The sequence below is a fragment of the Crassostrea angulata genome, chromosome 3, assembly GCF_025612915.1.
Source record: "Crassostrea angulata isolate pt1a10 chromosome 3, ASM2561291v2, whole genome shotgun sequence".
NCBI lineage: Eukaryota > Metazoa > Mollusca > Bivalvia > Ostreida > Ostreidae > Magallana > Magallana angulata.
Window position 1 is genome coordinate 48,187,500 of NC_069113.1, and position 20,520 is coordinate 48,208,019.

Here is a 20,520-nt window from a genome sequence, read left to right on the forward strand (position 1 = left end):
CCATATCACTTTAATTTATGGTCCGTGTGTAGTGACTGTGTAGTGGACATCTAATGTCTGAATACCATCACATCTTGATGAACTCCAAACACGTTGTAATATAACCACTTATCACACCACGTGGTTTCAACTTTGAAGTTTGGCAGATTTGTTGTCGGGGTTAGAGATGAAACAGGAATGGATTCTGCAACCCGTTGATGGCAGAGGGTCTGCCGTCGTTGCGTTGGAAACTTCAAACCATCGATCCTCTTTTTCGGGGATTGATTTCAGTTCGTAAACACAATACCAGTAAGCGAAAGTGTGGGGCCAGAGACAAGACTAAACACTTTGAAAGTGTGAACTTAGTACCGACTTTGTGTAAACTGATTTTGTATTTTCCATTTTTAAATTGTCAATCGTCAAACGATGAGTCATGTTGTTGTACATGTATGTAATAAAGACAATCAAAGCTTATAGAAGGAGTCATTTATAATTAATACCAGTCATAACCATCCGGACACAGCAATATCGGGGAAAACACATACTCGTAGTCGACTGCTGAAGCTGGAAACGAAATATGATGTCCAATTCCTGGGAGCGTGGTTTGTGGGTTTACCATCACTTTTAAACACGTTTTTAATTTTGGCATCTATTGTCTTTATCATAAAAGTACATAATGCAATATAGGTATATAAAGTAGGGTGAGTAGTTACGTATCAACAGCTCTCAGTTATATTTAAGGAATCATTCTTTGAAGAAGAGAATTATATATTCAGTAGAAAACCCATTTTAAATCATATAAAATGTTTTCTGTATACCTACATATACAAGTTTACATTCAATTCCATGATCGTTGAAAGAAAAGGTCAGGACCTTATATCGGTAATTAATGTCTTCTATGAGACTGCAAGCTATCTAGATGCATTGAATTTTTTGTAACTAGTTTAATGGTTTTTCTTCATATACATTGTACCTGTACATGTATCATAAATAAGACAGTTAAAAACTCCTTTTAAAATTTTGTTCAGATACACCTTTTTTACCAATTGAAGTTATACATCTCAGAATTATTTTAAGAGACGTGTAGGCTTCTCCCATTACTTAAAGATGACCTTAAACTACAGCTTGTCCGATGTACCGTAAACAAGGCATTAAGATCCTTGAATGAAGGGTTATCGAACCTTGCCATGGGATAAGACAATGGATGCTGGGACAACGATCTGATTAAATTCAGATCCTGGAAACTCAAGTTTATATGATGAACGAAAACAAACAGGAGCATCTAGGATCTTATTTTAATCAGATTGGCTGAGACTAGTAACCATTATTATTTAGAAAACAGTGAGTCATTCTGCACTGGTGAAATAATTCTGGAAGATGTCATGTGAACACTTTTTCATTCTTTAGTTTTTTTTTTTATTATTCAGTCATTCAACTTAACAATGTCTGGGTAAAAAACTGGAGCTGTGCTGCCAATAAATACAATGTTATCCTTTGGAAGGAGAGATCAGAAATTGCATACTGGTACATGTACATCAATCAAATAACATTACTTCTGGCTGCACTGAAACTAGTCTAAAACTCCTCTGTCTCTCTAGTAGAAATCACTGGGTCAATAAAAGCTTGTGTCCTCATCATCTAAAAGGTACTTTGACTACTGTTAGTCACTTTGCAAACTTAACAGTTCCTCAGTCATCAATGACTCCCATGTGGATATTACCAGTACTCCCTATACATGGAATCAGTGGGGTTTAGCTGTCATCTTTGACCCACCCAGGGGTGGGTAGTTGTTGGTTGACTTCTGCCTTCCTATACCTTTGTTGTGCCTGTAACCACCGTTTATTTTTCTTTGCTGTTCCAACGTCATCTAAAGAAGTGGAGCAGGCCTCTACTGAACCTAAGCCTGCTTTCTGATTCGCTCTAAAGTTCACGGTGACCTAAAAAAAGCAAGCATCATGTTTATCGATGACAATAAAATTCAGTCACCTATAAATGACAGATAATCATAAACTAATGATCTGGATTACATCTACGGACAATGAATGAAGTTTTCTGAGGGAAAGAAGGAACAAAATGCAACTAATGAGGAACACTGAAATTTCAAAACTTCATTATAGAGTAGAAAGTCCAAAACTTTGTATTTTTTAATCTTTCAAAAACATGATTAAACAGTTTTTACACAGTTTTAATATTCATTCCCTCCAGTGTCTACTTACAGGGTCCTGGATGCCCGAGTTATCTTTTCCCAAACTCTGTCCCTCGCTCCAACCCATTTTCTTCAACATTTTGTGTCCAACATTGCCTTGTGTAATTGGTCTGCAAAATAATGTACCTTATATGAACAAAAAGTATCAAGATAAAGAAAACTGAAATATATCTATTAAAGAAGTAAAATAATAATTGGTCACATCGTCAGAGAAACCCACAGTTGATTTTGCGTTGTTTCTCTCTCCATCACCCGTGGGTACCTTTAAACTTCGACGCTCGTTTTAATGAACAAATATTTATAAATATCTTCCAATCAAATTAGTCATTTTTTTTAAGGGTTGCATTACGGTAGCCTTGCTATCAATACCTCATAAATTGTTCTGCGATCGCCAATTGAATACTGTACCGAACGAGCGTTTAAAGAGACTTGTTGAATTGGACCAATCAACTTGCGTGCTTCAATATGAGCATCAAAGTTTAAAGGGACCCACACAAGTGAACAATGCATAATCAACTGTGGGTTTCCGACGATGAATTGGTAATAAAATAAACCCAAAATATGCATTAACTCATCATCACATTTGTCACGACAACCTTTAAACATGAATAGATAATATTGTGTTGTCATTTAAGACTAAATAACAAACAGCCAGTAAATATTCTTAATCAGTATTGGATTCATCTTTTGTTGAAAGATCATTATTTCAAATGCATTTTCATTCCTACTCATTTCGTGACCTCACCATCTTTCAAAAACCTTCAAATGTCATGGTTTTCATTACTTGTACTTAAATTTCTGCTATGCTTCATACTTAAATTTCTGCTATGTTTTACCTGTCATAATTTTCAAAGTGCTGCTTTATTTTTACCTGTCGGAAGTTTCAGTGTCCTGCATATTCTTACCTATTGTACTTTTCAGTGTGCTGTTGTATGTTTACCTATTGTACCTTTCTGTACACAGTTGTACCTTTCTGTGCACAGTTGTATTTTTGCCTGTTGTACATTTCAGTGCTTGTACCTGTTAGTTTGTTTTTATTTCAGGGCTTGTACCTGTTAGTGTGTTTTTGGATTTTAACTGTCATACTTTTGAGTGATCTGCTGTTTCCTTACCTGTGTACAGAAGCGGGGGCTTCATCCACCTGGTGAGGATTGTCACTCCCTTTGGTTTTCCTGCGTTCGTCTGCCCTGTCTTGATAGTTTGGGTTTTTTACTGCACTGTTTTCTTCATAAGCAGCATTCTTAATTAGAGAAGGTTAATCTTAACACAGGTACACATGTTTAGTAAATTTTGCAGCTTTAGCCTTACAATAACAATTAGATTATTACAAGGTCAGGTATTTCAAGAAAGTCTCTCTCTTATTCTCTCTCTCTCTCTCTCTCTCTCTCTCTCTCTTGATGCATCTTTTCTGCTAAATGTCTGCTTCAATTTTATTGTAAATGATAATTACAAAGTAATAGCAAATAGTAGTTCTTAAAATCCTTGTAAATTATATACATTATAGGTTTTTGTTATGCCAACTTGATGATTACCTTTAATCCATATTTCTTTTTAATCTGATTTAGTTCCTGTCTTGCTTGCTTTTTCTTCTCTTCTTTGGACAAAATAGGAATACCTAAATTAACAATTACAGGTTTATCAGATATTAATGGGCTAACCAACATTGAAAGTCTTTATAAACAAGTTTATACCAGTATCCTGTACCTGGTGTGATTGCAGACTTGCAGTTTTTATTTTACTCAATTATGTTATCTACAGACCTACAATAGGATTTTAAATCTAAAATTTGACTTCACTTTTGCATTCAGACTGTAATTTTTAGTGAAGACATTTGTATCATGGATTCTGGGACAACACATTAAATCCCAGGCTTAGGTTGACCTCCATTTGATGGGCCTAGTCCTGTCAACCCAGTGATAACTCACTCTTTGCTTGCTGGGCCAGGAAAGCAGCCTGGATGATGCCCGGTTCACACTCCTCACATGTGTCGTTGCCTGGGTGGATGTGTAAAAGGAGGCGTGTACACCCCACCTGTACCGTGTCCCCATGCTTTACTGGCACTGCAGCACTGCTACATTTGGACTGTAATCATCAAGACAAATGTTATCAGGATATTAGCACAGAATATAATGTTACCCTTTTAATTAAATAATAAAGTGATCAAAGTACACAAAATACCACAACACAGGCTTTAAAAACAGAAATTTTCTAAGATTAATTTTGTTGGTTGAATTTTTATATCTCCCATCAAATTGTGTAGTTATGAGGTTTTTAGAATCAATATTAATATTCACACTATGGCCAATTCCACCAAGTTTATAAAGAAGTTCAATTGTGATTAAAGTTGAACTTCGATATCTCGAACACTGATATCTCGAAGTTAATGGTAAGTTCCAACCACTTATTTTTAAGTATTTTACCCTCGATATCACGAATACTCTGATAGTTGAAGTTTTTAAACAGTTCCATCTAGTTCAAGATAACGAAGTTTGACTGTATTTTTAATACATCTATAATAAATCTTCAAATACATGTATTTAAAACACTTTTAGTGACCTTTATCCCATACCTCAGATATTCTATGTTCATTAAGGAATGTCCCATTCTGACTTCCAAAATCCATCAGATTGTACTGGCGGCTGTCAGCATTGTACTGAAACTGAGCATGAACCTGTAAATATACAGCAAGTATGGCATATACATTAACATTTCAAATCTAAATAAAATCAAAAAGTTAAAGCATGCTTGATCAATGAACAAAATCATTCACCCCCCCCCCCCCCCCCCCCCCCCCATTTCAGCCTCTTAAACCCCTTTACTTTTTGTTCGATGTTGCACCAATGAATTTTTTAAGTCTCAATTTTGCACAATCAAGTGGAATGATTTTCTATGAAAATTCTTCATAAAACCTTGAATAAATTAGATTTTATACAGGCACAGCCGCACATGTATACCATCAGAGTGTAAATGAGTACAGCCTGACCTTGCTTATGTTTATATCTGGTATGATGATGAGGTTCCCTTGGTTCTTCTCCCTTCCTATTGTCCCTCCGTCAACTGTGATGATGAAAAGTGATCCATAATCCAGATGGTCAGAGTCCATCACAATGATACGGATACATGGTGGAAGGTTATGTGGATCTACATGTAAATATAAAGGATTCAAATTGTTAAAAGGTTGTATGGATCTACATGTAAAGAATTCAAATTGTTGGAATTAAATTTTTTAGCATGGATGTCTTTCCACTGTTATATGATGAAATCACAATGAACAGCAGATTGATAAGTCAAAGACACTGATTATTTCGAGTTTATGCAAATTATCACAAAATCCCTGCTGATCACGAAGCTCCATAAAATCAATATCATATACAGGTATTTACTATTTTGAGTTGAACAAAAACAATTATACATGTATTAACAAAACAAAGGAAGTCCCTTAAACACCTTGATCTTCCACTGGCTCCTCTCCTTGAACAATTAGCTCATCCTCTTCTGAACTTTCTTCACTCTCGTCTGAGCTGTCTGTTAGCTCGCCAGACTCAAGCTCAGACTCATCTGTACAGAGAGATCTACTGTCTTCCGAGTCCCGAAACTCCGATGTTTTATCACTGGTCTGTAAAAGATTCAAAGAGAGGCTCTCCACATTGTCAATGTTGGCACTCTTCATTGTAAGTTCAGAAGATCTGAGGTATGAATCAACATGAGAAGAGCTTTTCACAGTGGAATCATTATCTTCCATTGATTCATTGAGATCACATGACATTGACTGCGAGTCCTTTTGATCCAAGATTTCATGACCTTGAATGTCTTTTTTTAAATCAGAATTACCATCAAGTGTACATCTTACATCACTATTTTCATGTTTGACTTTGGCCACAAAATCATAATCCACAGCATTTTGAGTGTCATCACTAAGATTCCCTCGATAGGTGATTTCATCCTGAAACTGACCGGTCACAAGAACTTTGTCCCCTGTTTTATCACACTTTCCACAGACAGGAATCGGTACAGAACCTTCAAGGTCCCCTGTCTGATCCTGGGGGTCCTCCTTTTTTACATTTTCACTAGCCGTACTGAGGAAGTCCTGTATAGTAGTATTTTGGAGACTATATGTGGAGGTAATGGTTGTTCCACTGGAGTCAGACACAATGACACTGGAGTGAATGCTCATCTCTTCCATCACCACAGAAGAATCCGAGGACGAACACAACTCATCACAGCCATACATACTGTACCCTGTCTCAATCATCTCGGGTTCTTGCCCACTGTTCACAGAAGAACAAACCTGATCAAATTTATCAACTATCTCTGAACAAGTCCTTCCATTGTCTGAAACCTCACAAGTTCTTAAATCACCCTGCCTCAATTTTTCCTCAAATGCCTTCTTTAATAGTCTTATTTTCTCTCTTCTCTGTTTCCTGTTTAAACCTTGCAATTCAGATTCATCTATCTGGAATTGACTGTTCAATTTGGCATTTTCATCAAACTCCATTTGAGATACATTCATGTCCAAATCCTCTGATGCTGCTACACTTTTCAATTGCTCATCCACCTCAGTGGCTATTTCTCCATCTTCCTCCATATTTAGTTCTCCCTTTTCTGAACAGTTTTCCTGGTTTTTTGAATTGTTACAATTCAAATTTTGCAAAGAGTCAGACTTTTCCTTACTATCATCAACCTTTAAGACTTTAGTGGTTTTATCCTACAATGGAGAAGAAACAAAAATAATGTTGTCTTATAATTACCTGTCACATGAATATTCTTTAAAGCTGCTGTTACAGTGTCTATCCTACTCTCAGCATTAAAGTCAGCCATATCTTGTAATTGGGCCTGTGTCAAAATAAAGGTGCTTTACCAATAGATCTTTAACAGAACAATCTAATTTTAAAGGGTACATCATATCATGTTTGAATTGAAATGCACTATGTAAAAAGATGTGTCCATGAGAATTTAGGATAAAAAAGCTGATTTTTTTTTTTTCAAAAAATGTAACAAAATTAAACATTTAGTATATTTTCTCTATGGTATTTATACTTCTGGGGAATATCTACAATGCACTTCTAGTATTTTACTGCATAATTTTTTCTTATCAAAATTTATAAGTCAATCAACATTCTACCTTACATTAACATTTTAGAAGTATCAAAGCTGAAATCTAGAGTCAATAAATGTAATAAAATGCTAAACAAGAAATCAAAAACAAGGATCAAGTCTGGACCCTAACCTTTTTAGTCTTATTTTTGCGTTTTTTACTGCTCTTGCTGGGTGTGGTACTCGAGTTTGCAGTGGGTGCAACAGCTAGGTCTCGGTAATCCTTGAACGAGTTTTGCTCGCACTGTCTGTTAGCCTCAAAGTGGCACGGATATGCTGTCTCTCCCTGAGATTGTTGCAAGTAAGAAGGATCAACTTGGGAGTGGAAGATGTAAGTCCTGGAGTAAGAGTCATACGTGTAATAGGTACCTGTATGGGAATCATAATGAAGGGCTGTCTCCTACAGTCAAAATGAAAAAAAAAAATAAACTTATACATATATAATCTTATACATACATCACAGGGCTTCATTCTCAACAATACACTTTTGACAGACTTACAGCATCATAATAATAGCCACTATTTTTGTCGTAATAGAGCCCAGATGCCTCGTCGTAAACGTATCCGGTCTCCTGTACAGCTTCCTCCGCGGCCTGCTTGATCTCCTCAATGATGCTCAGGTTCTTCTCCGAGACACTATTGTCATTTTCGTTCTAAAAGTCATTACAAGTTAAGTCATTCGAGTAGATAGTGTATTTTGGCCTCTTATAAAAAAACTTATTGCATAATTCGTTAAAAATGTTTAACCTCATCATCAATTTTTATTGGATTTGTTCTTTCTCCCTTCCAGATTGATTTGTTTTCCATTGGTAATGCAGCATCTACAAAATGATTTTCAAGGTTGAGGTTTACTTCTCTGATATAATAATTATTATCAAAGCTTATCAATATTACCTTCAATATTATACTAATTAAAGGGGCATGGTCACGATTTCCATCAAATACAGAGGGTTCCACTTAATCTGATAGCGGTTAACAATATAAAAACACCGAACCATTTCTTATATATCCCTTTATATTTTTTTTCCTGATAATCTGATAGGAAAAAACGTCATTTTCGGTTGTATATTATTTTTTTTAATATTTATAATGCTCTAGTGATGCATTTCTAATGGTCAACAAAAATTTGAGAGTCAGAAATAGAGTTATAAGCAAAACACAGAGTTAAGCAGTATTCTTTTTTATGTAAACAACGTTCATGCCATGTTTTTGTATTTGGTTCAATAAACACTGATAAACCAGTAAACCTTCTTTTTCTAGCTCGTTTTTCTTTCTGCCAATTAATTTCACATATAAATAAACAATTCCTAGCGTTTGTCACATTCATTTAAGGAATTTTCTTTTCAACGTTAAAATGTCATCATTTTGGTCTTGTCTTACATGACATCGTTTTCAAATTATAAATGCGTACCTTCAGTTTGTATACCAACATCAGCCTTCTTTCTGGATTTCTTTCTATAGTTGTGAAGCTCTGAGCTGAGCCAGTCGATCTGTTTCCTCAAATCTTCGTTATAATTATTAGCTTTTGATAACTGTCGCTGAGACCTCTCCAATTTCTTTTGACATTCGATGTACTCATTTTCAATTTTCTTGCACTGTTGACATCCGTCTGCTTGCAATTTATGCAAACTGATCTGTGATTCTTCAGAACTTGCATCTTTTTGAGCATCATACATTGACTTATCCACATTTTTATTCATTTTTTGCACGAGTTTCAGATTATCGTTGATCAGCAATCTCCATTTTCATTTTCCCATCCATATTTGAATTCCGAACCCGATCGATATTTGCGTGAAATAATAAATGTCTCTATAAATTATTTTTTAAAAAATAATAATAATACAAAAGCTAGTGCAAGTATGAAAAACATAAACTTTTAAAAGTCTTCATGTTTTTCAGTAAATTTAAGAAAGGGAAATTTGGTTTTAGGATTGTCACTGATCATGCTGATGTATAAATATTATCCTTCACATGCATAGCACAATAAAAAATATGCCAACAGGCAATTCAGTTGGTGCAAGTACATGCATTCTTGATTTACTCATTTATTTTTCCACAAAGACAACAAAAAACTCATTTCCGTTTGTCATTTTAATAAATCCATGATAAACTGATAACATTTAACAAATCTTGCATGTGACATACAGTTATGATTTAAACCGTGGATTCAATTTATTCACAGTTGTTTTTCAAAGATTATACACATGTATTATATTTTGAAACAGCTTGACTGCAACAATAAACTCAGATACCGGTGTCAAGTTTTTGTTATTGTTTTTCTAGTAAGCAGAATACATGAAGAAGAAAATACAACCAACATGAGAATTCAATTGCCCAAAATGAGATCAAGAATACAAAGAAAATGGCATTTTGCATACATTTCTCAACTATTTGACAAGGCTGTACAGTAATGAAAATTTTGCCAATTTCTACCTTAACTCGCATTCTATGTTGAGAAACAAACATAAATCATCAAAACTTATTAATGTCCGACTCTGCAATGGAAGTGGTCTGTCCAAAACAAATCTTTCTTTTTATTATCAAAGTGTGATACATGTGTATATATTATTCACATGCTGTTGATTTGTTGAAGAATTCCAAGAGTGACATCTCGCAGTGTCTGGAATAAAGAGAAAGAAAGCAGAATGAAATACATAATCTGATATCATTGAAATAATGATTATTTCTATTAATAATTTTGAATTGATAGTTCACACATCAATACAAAGCTGTGCACTGTTCTTATGAAAACTGTAAAAACATATTTTCATTTCTCATAAATTTTTGTGTCCTGTCTTGATTGGGTGGAAAATACCATATAAAATACAGTTGGTAGATAACAGATTTTCTCAACAGGTGCTTGGTTTTACCTGGGGTTTACAGTATTCCTCCAGCCAATTGAAAACGCTCCCTGACAGCTCTGCGAAGTTCGACACCGAAATATTGGCATTAAATGACTGGAACAGGTTATCCATGATGTTCTGAAACTATACAATTAGGTGACATTGTAAACCAGAGCTCTCCTAAAGTAAGGATTACTGAATGTTGTCATTAAAAATACTCTTGAAGAGCTAAACTTCAAGAAAATAATTCTTACCACTTGAAATTTCTTCTCATCTGACACCAAATTTTGTCCATGCATGGGGGTATTCTGGTGTGTTTTTACTATATGTTCATAGTTTCTGAAAAAAATATAAAATCATAAATAATAACGTACCTTACAATAGAAAAATATTACTCAATCAGGGGTTATCTTCCTTGTACCCCAACATCCATTTATAATGCAGGAATATTTACGAACATGACAGCTGAGTGTTCATTGTATTTATTGATTGTTCCAAGAAAACCCAACTGTTCAGACATTTTAAAATTTTTCATTGACCTGTTTCAATATTATGAACATATGATAGACAAAAGGTTTCATTTCATGCAGTGATTGTACACACACGAACTGTCGTATAAAGAAGTACTCACGCCTTCATGATCTTCAGTGCCATGACTTCCTTTCTCAGGGAATCCAGTTCTTCTTCCTGTTTCTTCTTCTGAGAGATCAAAAACTGGATGTAATCAATGGCTGAAAGAAAAGGAAATGGGATTTAATCACCCAGCAATAATGACAGAGGAATTCAAAGGCTAAAAAATAATAAAATTATTTTCAAGGAATCTGTTCACAGGAAGAAACTCGATTATATCATTGACGATAGGGGAATCTAGATAAAATCAATGAATGAAAAGTGTTTTTAAAGTAAACAAAAAAAAAATGCAAAAATTATGGTCGTCGTTGATATCCTGCCTTAAAATATAGGTAACTAGAGGGGATACACTGAGTGGATATAAGGACAAAGAATGCTTACATCGCTGTAAAACTGTTGCTTTGCTCAGTTTTGTTCCACCAATTTGGTCTGTCTGCTGACATGTTGGAACTATGTACTGTAGCTCATCATAACCTTTCTGAAATTAATATGTACAATTCAATCTGTGAAACAATCAAGTTTCAATGAATTCGGATTGCTGGCAAGTTATAAAGGTATCAAGATTTACTGTGACCTTTGTGCTATACTTTAATCAATTATGAATACATGTGATATAATTTATAGATCCAGTCTACTGTCATTTTGGTGAATGGGCATGCATATGAAAGACTGGCTGTGATGCAAAAAAAAAGAATAACATAATAGAACAAATTTTACTCCATGTGTATTTAAAATAATTAAATAACAAGAGGCCCATGGGCCACATCGCTCACCTGAGGAACAATAGGTACGATAAAATCAGCTTAATGGAGTCATAATACAAACTATCTGGACAATGTACAATAATACATGTAGATCCTGTATAAATAAAATCCATTTTCCCCTGGATATTCTTATGTTTATAATCATTAGTCCCCTTTCTGACAGGATGATTTTATAGTCATATCATATGTTGAGTATTGCAGTTCTCAAAAAGATCCTTAACAATAGTTTATATATCGGATATAAACGTACATCAAACTCTGAACCTTCTCGTGAGGCCAAAGAACTGTCCTGGGGCCAAAGTCTTAATAATTATAAAGAATCATCTGGCTGATTAGTTTCTGAGAAGATTTTTAAAGATTTACCCTATATATTCCTTTGTTAAACTTTGACCCCCCATTGTGGCCCCACCCTACCCCTGAGGATCATGATTTTCACAACCTTGAATCTACACAACCTGAGGATGCTTTCACACAAGTTTCAGCTTTCCTGGCTGATTAGTTTTTGAGAAGAAGATTTTTAAATATTTACTCTGTTTATTCCTATGTAAAACATCGACCTCTCATTGTGGCCCAAACCTATCCCCAGGGGTCATGATTTTCACAAATTTGAATCTACACTACTTGAGGATGCTTCCACACAAGTGCCAGCTTTCCTGGCTGATTAGTTTCTGAGAAGAAGATTTTTAAAGATTTACTCTATATAATCATATGTTAAACTTCGATCCCCCATTGTGGCCCCAACCTTCCCCCAGGGGTTATTATTTTCACAACTTTGAATCTACACTACCTGAGGATGCTTCCACAAAAGTTTCAGCTTTGCCGGCTGATTAGTTTCTGAGAAGATTTTTAAAGATCTACTCTATATATTCATATGTTAAACTTCGATCCCCCATTGTGGCCCCACCCTAACCCCGGGGGTCATGATTTTCACAACTTTGAATTTACACTACCTGAGGATGCATCCACACAAGTGTCAGCTTTCCTGGCTGATTTGTTTCTGAGAAGCAGATTTTTAAAGATATACTGTATATATTCCTATGTAAAACTTCGATCCCCCATTGTGGCCCCACCCTACCCCAGGGGGTCATGATTTTCATAACTATGAATCTACACTACCTGAGGATGCATCCACACAAGTGTCAGCTTTCCTGGCTGATTAGTTTCTGAGAAGAAGATTTTTAAAGATATACTGTATATATTCCTATGTAAAACTTCGACCCCCCCCCCCCCCCATTGTGGCCCCACCCTCAGGTGAGCTAAAAAGATTAAGTTTACAATACAATAAGTTGTTAAAGTTGGTTTCTGGAAGAACAGACTTTGAACATTTTCTTAATAAATATTGACAAATTTTTTACTTTTTTCATCTTTAGTTTTTAAGATCTGTGTACAAACAGAATTGTGAGCAAATCTTTGTATCTTGCTTATAATTCGAAGCTTAACACTCAAATATGGTTAGTAAATAGAAATTGTAAACAATTAAACACAAGAAACATGCACTATAACAAATAAAGAACACAATTTATTTTTTCGAAATGAATCATATATATATACATGTATATACCTACATATTTCCGTCAGCGATATCAAACTCTATTTAAACTGAATAAACTCGAGAAAATGTCGAGCATCTCAACAAAATCTATTGCATTAATCTACCATTACGCAAAAGAAAATGCCGAATTACCGATAGAAGGAATTGTATTTCAGTACCCCTACATCAGATTTTGCTTAATTTGCGCAGGTAAACAGTTAACTGTTTGATTTACCGAAGTATCTGTTTGAATTGATACGTAAAAATCACGAATTACCTGTAGACGATAGTTTCCAGGTTTAAAAGCGTAAATAATGAAAACGAAACGAAAATCCGAACAAGCTAACACCAACACACTTGTTTGATCCTTGTTGGAACAATTAGAAAATTAATTAATAAACAATAAAAACAGAGGGAAATGCACTTTAGTATGTTGTTAATGCATCAGATTTTATCATTTTCGCAGGTAAACATTTACCGAAGTCTATGTTCCAAATACAAGGCGATTGTTTCCCCAAGTTAAAAAGCAAAATGAAACGAAAAAATGAAAACAAGCTAAAACCAACATCACAAGTGAAAATGACAACGCGTTGAAATATTTAACCTCAATTTACTTCACAATAATCGGCACCAATGTTATTTCCATGTTTCATAGATTATATTCGCACGTGAACTGTTGCACAACAAACTGCCAGCTTCAAACAAAGAACCTCGTTTTCAAGATGCGGTAGACTGGCGATGCCTGTCATAAGACCAGTCTATCGCAATGAATTGCCAGTCTACGATATATGGAATAACGAGCCATTCTTTATAAGTATTTTCGCAATTATCTCAAATTTGGAACAGAAATCGCCTATAATTTTTGCAATTTATATTTTCCTTTCCCTAAGGATGATTTATGCTAAATTACGTTAAGATTAACTCGGTAGTTCTTGAGAAGAAGATTTTTAAAAATGCACCCCCTTTTTCTACAGTTTCAAGGTTTTCTCCGCTTTGAATACAGATCGGACTTTTGTTTCTGCAATTTATATTCGCCCTCCCATAAGGATGCTTTGTGCCAAATTTGGTTGAAATTGGATAAGCGGTTTTAGAGAAGAAGTTCAAAATGTAAAAAGTTTACAGACGGACAGACGGACAGATGGACAGACAGACGGACAGACGGACGGACAGACGGACGACGGACAAAATGTGATCAGAATAGCTCACTTGAGCTTTCAGCTCAGGTGAGCTAAAAACCGATAAAAATATGCTAAATCAGTTACAGAAAATACCAGCTACATAAATCCTGTTCAAACTCTAATGTTTGGTTTGCATTAATATTGAAGAATTTGGTCTATCATAACTAAAATTTCACCATTGTTTCTCTCACAATTTTGTTTTACCTTAATGGCATCTCTGCGTTTCTGTTCTGCTTGGGTGTGGGCTTCCCTGCGTCTGTCTTTGTAACTCAAAGTAGGTTTACTGTCACTGTCTTCTTCATCTACATTTTATGATATAACATAAAAATGGAAAACATGTACCTGGTACACCACTAGAGGGTAAACGGGCTCAGTCAGATTAAGATTTCAGCCTTTATCTGCTTACCGGTACATATAAATTTGCAAATTATAAATACTTTTATGAGCTAGTGGATTCAGCCAAATATGGATATGTTAACATTAATATTAGAGAACGTAAGAACACTGACCGGATCCCTGGGCTGAGGATGCTGAGGAGAAACAGCCTGCTGGGATAGAACCAGTACTGCTGGTTCTGGAGAAAGAAAACCTGGAGTTGGTTGTTGGGCTTGTATCTTCACCATCCATCTCTAAACATAAATTGATTGCAATAAAGAAATATAAGCAAATTTTTTAACACATGAAAGTTTTAAATTTATCAATTATTTTATCATGCATCCACTATCTATACATACAGTATATTCATAAATTGCATTCAAACAAAATATGATATCAAATGGGCCATAGCTTATCAGCTACATTTATAGGCTTATAAAATAAAAAAGTCAGTTTCAATTTCAAACTAAAACATGAATAATTAGGATTGGTTTTCTTTTTTATTAAATCGTGTAACTGTTATCACAATGACCTACATTTCTTTTGACCAATACATTACAGTATATGTAACGGCCTATTCATAGCAAATCAAAGAATGTAAATCGGAGACAATACGCTACAAACAGTCATGATCTCATATTAAAACAGTTTCCAAAGGTTTCACCTGTGTCTTATTTGTCAGGACATCATACTTATGTACCACAGTCGGCCTTGTTTACAAAGCTTTGTGAACCGGAAGTTGATTTTAGAGATGTTGCAACAAAGGATCTCTAATTTCCCGAAAAACTAAAATGACCTGAATTTTTCTATAAATGCTTAATCCTGAATCAAAGTAGATCAATATACGTGTTCTTTGTCGTTTTTGTGATGAAATTTGTTTTAAAAAACGTAACTAAAAATTTGGATAGAAAAAATTATCAAGTGCCATTAATTATTACATGTATTTGCGATATTCTTTTTACATATATTTACTGAAAGATTTCTAAAATGCGAGTAGTTTGAAATTGAATACTGTTTTAGAAATTTACCATGTGAGAGGTTGCACCTTAAATTCTGTAAAATCAATTTTTTTGTGTTCACAGGAAAACTACAAAATGAATTTTTCAGGGTAGGTTCCCTTTGATCAGTTATGGATATTGTCAGATTGTTAATCAGAAGTTGGAATTTGTCGATAGAATTTCCTGTATGCGTATGAAGGTAGTAAAATCGGTAGAAAGTAAAATCTTTTTGAACTTGCAAGAAATCATGATTTGCATGTAAAAAAAAAGTTAAGAAAAATTCTGAAAATCAAAGATGAAGTAATTTATTATGGAAAACGTAAATTTTCCTGTCATAAAACCTTTTTATATGTGTAAATTATAATGTTAAAAATTGGTATTCAAGTCAACAAAGTTTTACTGGTGGCAACTAAGCACATATATAAAACTTAAACAAAATTGGGGTTATGAGAACTATTTATCAGTAGTTAAAAATTTTGATCACAGGAAATCTCTATGTAAATTAAGAATTTTTGTCGCCGGTTGCAAATTGAAGTAGGTAGATATACCAACACCCATAGAGAAGACCGATTATGTAATGGATGTAATTCTTACAGTATAGATGATGAAACTCATCTTTTGATTACATGTAAAAAAAAAAAATTATAATCACCAAAAATTAGAAACAATTCAGTTAAATATAAACCAAATTTCCAAAAATTTTTAGCTTCAGATAATGAAGCCATTTTTTTTGGCTAATCAATTTTAAAGATAAGGAAATTCTTAATTTTGAGGGCAAATTTATAAATCACGACATGCTATAGTAGTCATACACTTTTTATAAATTGTACCTTTTAATGAAATGGTGTAATTTGCTGGAATATTAACAATGTCATTTACTATAATTGTTATACTTTAATAAATACCATACTCTTCTATCTATTCAGTGGCATATCTTTCTCTTGTAATTGTAACATTTTCATACATATCTGTTCTGGGCTCTGAATTAGAAATAATTAAATGTTCTGTTTTCTTCTGTATTAATTATTATTTTTCGTGCGGTCTTGTACATACACAGTTCGTATTTCTGCAAATTATGGATTACGCCCTTATTTTGTTATTATTGTGCTACCAGGGACCGCCTCGATACAAAAACAGGTGTCTGTGGTAAATTGATAGAAAATTAAACGAACCAACGGTACGTGTTAGACACTGTACTTAAATAGGGATTCATCACCAAAAATATAAGATTTAATCTTTATCTTTTCTTTAATATTGTGATGTTGATTATTTTTCTCGTCTACAGTCGATAAACCTAATATAATTTATCAGATGTGAAACTATGTTAACATTATCTTGGATTTTCTGTACTAAATGTTAGCAAGCAGCTTAGAAATATATTGGAAAATCTAATACAGAAGTGATGGGTACTTTGATGACCACCCAGCCTCCTTCAGCTAGGGGTATATTAGTATGCGACGCTCCGACCACATTGAACAGATTTCAATGCGGTTTTTTAAAAATCGTCTTATCTTTTAGATCGTATTTTCCCCCCCGATTTTATTACACATTTTTCTTTCTCTCTGAAAAATGGGATAAAGATGGATGTATCAAGAAAAAAAAATGAATTTGTTTGCTTACTGGACTAAAATTTCGATCGGTTGAAAAGAATAATGATTATTAAAACTAAATAACAGTAACGTGGTCGCGCAGAATGGAGGCTGGTCTGTTGGTTTAGATCGAATAAAACAATTGACATATACTTTAAAAACTCAGAATTTAATGTGTATCATCTTCAAACATCTTGTTATTAGCAGTTATTGTTTCATTTTTAATGAGTGATTTCTCGTCTTTGACGTCATATTCAACAGAACACATGAATGCCTTTGTTATTCCGTGGTTGTTTATATTGTATTCTTTTGCTGAGCCGGGTGTTTCTATATCCAATGCGTCTCTTGAGTTCAATGAAGGGTCTTCTTTGTAAAAATTAAACGGAGAGAGGATGAATGACTGGACATTTCCTGCTGTCTGAGAAACCGGAAGTGATTCCATTGATGGAACCGAGTAAGTCCTGAGAGTTACCCAGGCAACCAAATCCTACGAAAAGCAAAAATAAATATATGTATTTAATAAATATATCCTTATAATTTTTGCGTTGATACGTGATCTTTGTCAAATTCATTAATTAAGAAACGCTGACAAATGGAATTAATATACTCACTTCATCTATAATATTCTCATTATCATCAATGTAGTTTTGAAAACTAACTACTGGCTTCTGTGAATCCCACATGGAATATATGGAGCTGCTACGGGTTTCTGTTGGTTTGTTTTTGGTCACTGCCAGAGAATAACGGGACCAGGTTATAGAGGGTTCATTCCCCAACCCCGGGGCCAACAACTGCCGTGCCCCAGTACCGATTAGTTGAACAAGATAGGCACTGGGTTCCTTATACTGAGTCTTTACCTTGTCATTGTGAAATAAATAGTAGCTCTCTGAGGTATTTTGTATTGTTCCTTCCTGTTCGGTCACTCGGAGGTTTCTCCTTATTTTTAACTGGTGGAAAATGTCGTCATCATTTTCAGACCAGTCACTGGTATATACACTATGAGGCTCAATATCAATGCTCTCAAAACGATTGTCTTTGCCGTTTATGTCTAGATCTACTTTAAAATGAAAAGAAAATTGTCGCACTGGTGCTATAAAATTTTCCCGTAACCGAAACCCGTAACGCAGCTCCTGAGGCATATGGAATGTTCCCATTGGAAACCCTGTAAAAGAGGCCCTAGTTTCTAATGCTCCATTTAATCGGAACACAAAATCTATGATGAATTCGTTACTATGTAACGAGAGTATAGACCGTAACGTTAATGAAATATCAGAGAGTCCAGAGAACGACTTATCTGATGATTGTCGTCGAAGAGGAAAACCAGAATCATGCTCGAACACACAGAAGGCTCTAGGAGTAATGACAGTGTTAGTCGTACCTTCTTGTAAGGTAGTGACAGGTATGAAGGTGGCATGAACAGGACAGTCTACTGAAGGTATCAAAGACTTTGCATGCTTACCAAGTAACATGCCACTGAAAACCATATTGGAATAACGCAACCATGGCTGATGCCCGGAGGCAGAAGCTGCTATTTCTTGAAGACTGAGTTCGTACACAATACGCTTGTTTCTGTGCCTCACATCCAGTAACTGTGGTCCGGTTGTTGCCGACATCCGGAAGTGGAAGTCCCACTCCATATACTGAATTCTTCCCTGGTTGACAGAGTATCTATGTCCATCAGGTTCTACCATCTTTGGACTACGCAATCTCAACAACGGTTTAGGAACCTCATTAAAAGGAAACATTTTCGGATCTACTGGGAAAGGCACAGGAGTAAGCATAACATTTCCGGAAAGATATGCCTCTAATAGTTCCTCGGGAGTACGATACTCCTGTCCCATAAACCTCAGCCGCTCTATCTGATACTTTCTTGAATCAGGTCCTTCTAGATTAAACAAAATGAAGAAGTCAACAGGGTTGAGCACCGGAAATTCTACCTTGTAATGAGCCCAGTACCACACCAGTCGCTCGTTTCTACCTGATACTGCAGGAGACACGGGCGTGTAATAGTCCAATGTCAAACACTGGGAAACACAGTGAAAAAAGCTGGCCTCGAAAGTCTCTTCGAGCACGAATTTCAGCGTAAAATCAACTTGCTTCATTAATTTCCGAACGCTTCGGTTCTCAATGGACGACATTGGTCTGAATCTGTAAGGCGCGGACGCAATAAGGCGGTGATATTCTATATTATTCAGTGGGCCCACAGCATACTCCTCCACTACAGGTGGCGATTTGTCGCCACGGAATAACACCACACGGACCTCCTTGGGCGGCTCAGGGCTATCTAAAAAGTCAAGAAACTTCAAAGCAGACATTTTGTTGGGCAGTAACAGCTCTATGTTATACAAATAGCAGGAATTCGGGGCGAACCTTTTCTTCGTAAAATTAAATGTTTTGTCGGAATATAAATATTGTCCCACAGCTCGTGTCTCGTTTTCCGTCAGGTCCCAGAATAAACTGTGACCCGGAGCGCCCAGACTGTGGCGTTCTGTGTCTATTTCTCGATGGCAGACGTCGCACTTAGGACGACGGACAATTTCGTAATAAATGATCATAACAGCAAACCCTACAATGAAAATAACAAGGAGCACCAGCAGTAAGCGAGCATAGCCCCTCCACTGCCGGGCCGAATCACGGTATTCCTCACCCATTCCATGCACTCTGTACAGCAAGCATTAGTTGCTGCCGCGAGATCTTACATATTTTTCTTGCATGAAAATAAAAGAGAACTGGTTTTTGGAAATACCAGATTTCACGGAGCTATATTTTGTTTCTGAAACTAATTGACGAGATAAACTTTTATTTGATTTAGCTCCGTACCGTCGGTTCCACACTGCTTCTCTGTTAGACCATGGCGCAGGAAACTGAAAATCAGATTTTCACGCTTTTTTACAAAACGACGGAAGTTTGAACGTGATAGATACACATGGAAGAGATAATACCGAGTCCTGCCCTTATTTTCCACCTAGCTTAAAATTAGCCTTTGGATATACCGGTATTTTATCCTGAGAGAGAGAGAGAGAGAGAGAGAGAGAGAGAGAGAGAGAGAGAGCTTGAGCTTTCATTTGTAATTAAAAGCGTATATTAAACGCAACAGGTCTTCAATATTTATGTAGAGTGATAATTTCATATTTCAGTCGTAGAAAAAAAATCATACACATAATAAGAAAAGAAATCTCCAAAATTAATCAGTTTAAAGAGGCAAGATTCCAATTTAAACAGACCTAAAATCACGTTTCGGCACAGCTTTTGAGACTGGGTTCAGATATACTGGAAACTATATCTTGATTGGCATACCAAGAAACCCGATCTCACATTGATTTGAAATAGCTG

At 35.3% G+C, this 20,520-nt stretch overlaps 1 protein-coding gene across 1 annotated transcript; it reads right to left on the reverse strand.

The window, feature by feature from the left end:
• Positions 1-1,036: 1,036 nt before the first annotated feature.
• LOC128175412 (uncharacterized) lies at positions 1,037-19,853 on the reverse strand. The gene is made up of 17 exons (XM_052841026.1): positions 18,647-19,853; positions 14,735-14,854; positions 14,430-14,527; positions 11,134-11,230; positions 10,754-10,853; positions 10,377-10,461; positions 10,150-10,266; positions 7,780-7,932; positions 7,413-7,679; positions 5,633-6,890; positions 5,169-5,326; positions 4,755-4,856; positions 4,111-4,267; positions 3,718-3,800; positions 3,298-3,425; positions 2,196-2,295; positions 1,037-1,916 (listed from the first exon to the last, which is right to left on the reverse strand). Exons 1-17 carry the CDS (start codon positions 19,836-19,838, stop codon positions 1,731-1,733), a joined length of 4,401 nt encoding a protein of 1,466 aa, XP_052696986.1. The 5' UTR covers positions 19,839-19,853; the 3' UTR covers positions 1,037-1,730.
• Between the last annotated feature and the right edge of the window lie 667 nt (positions 19,854-20,520).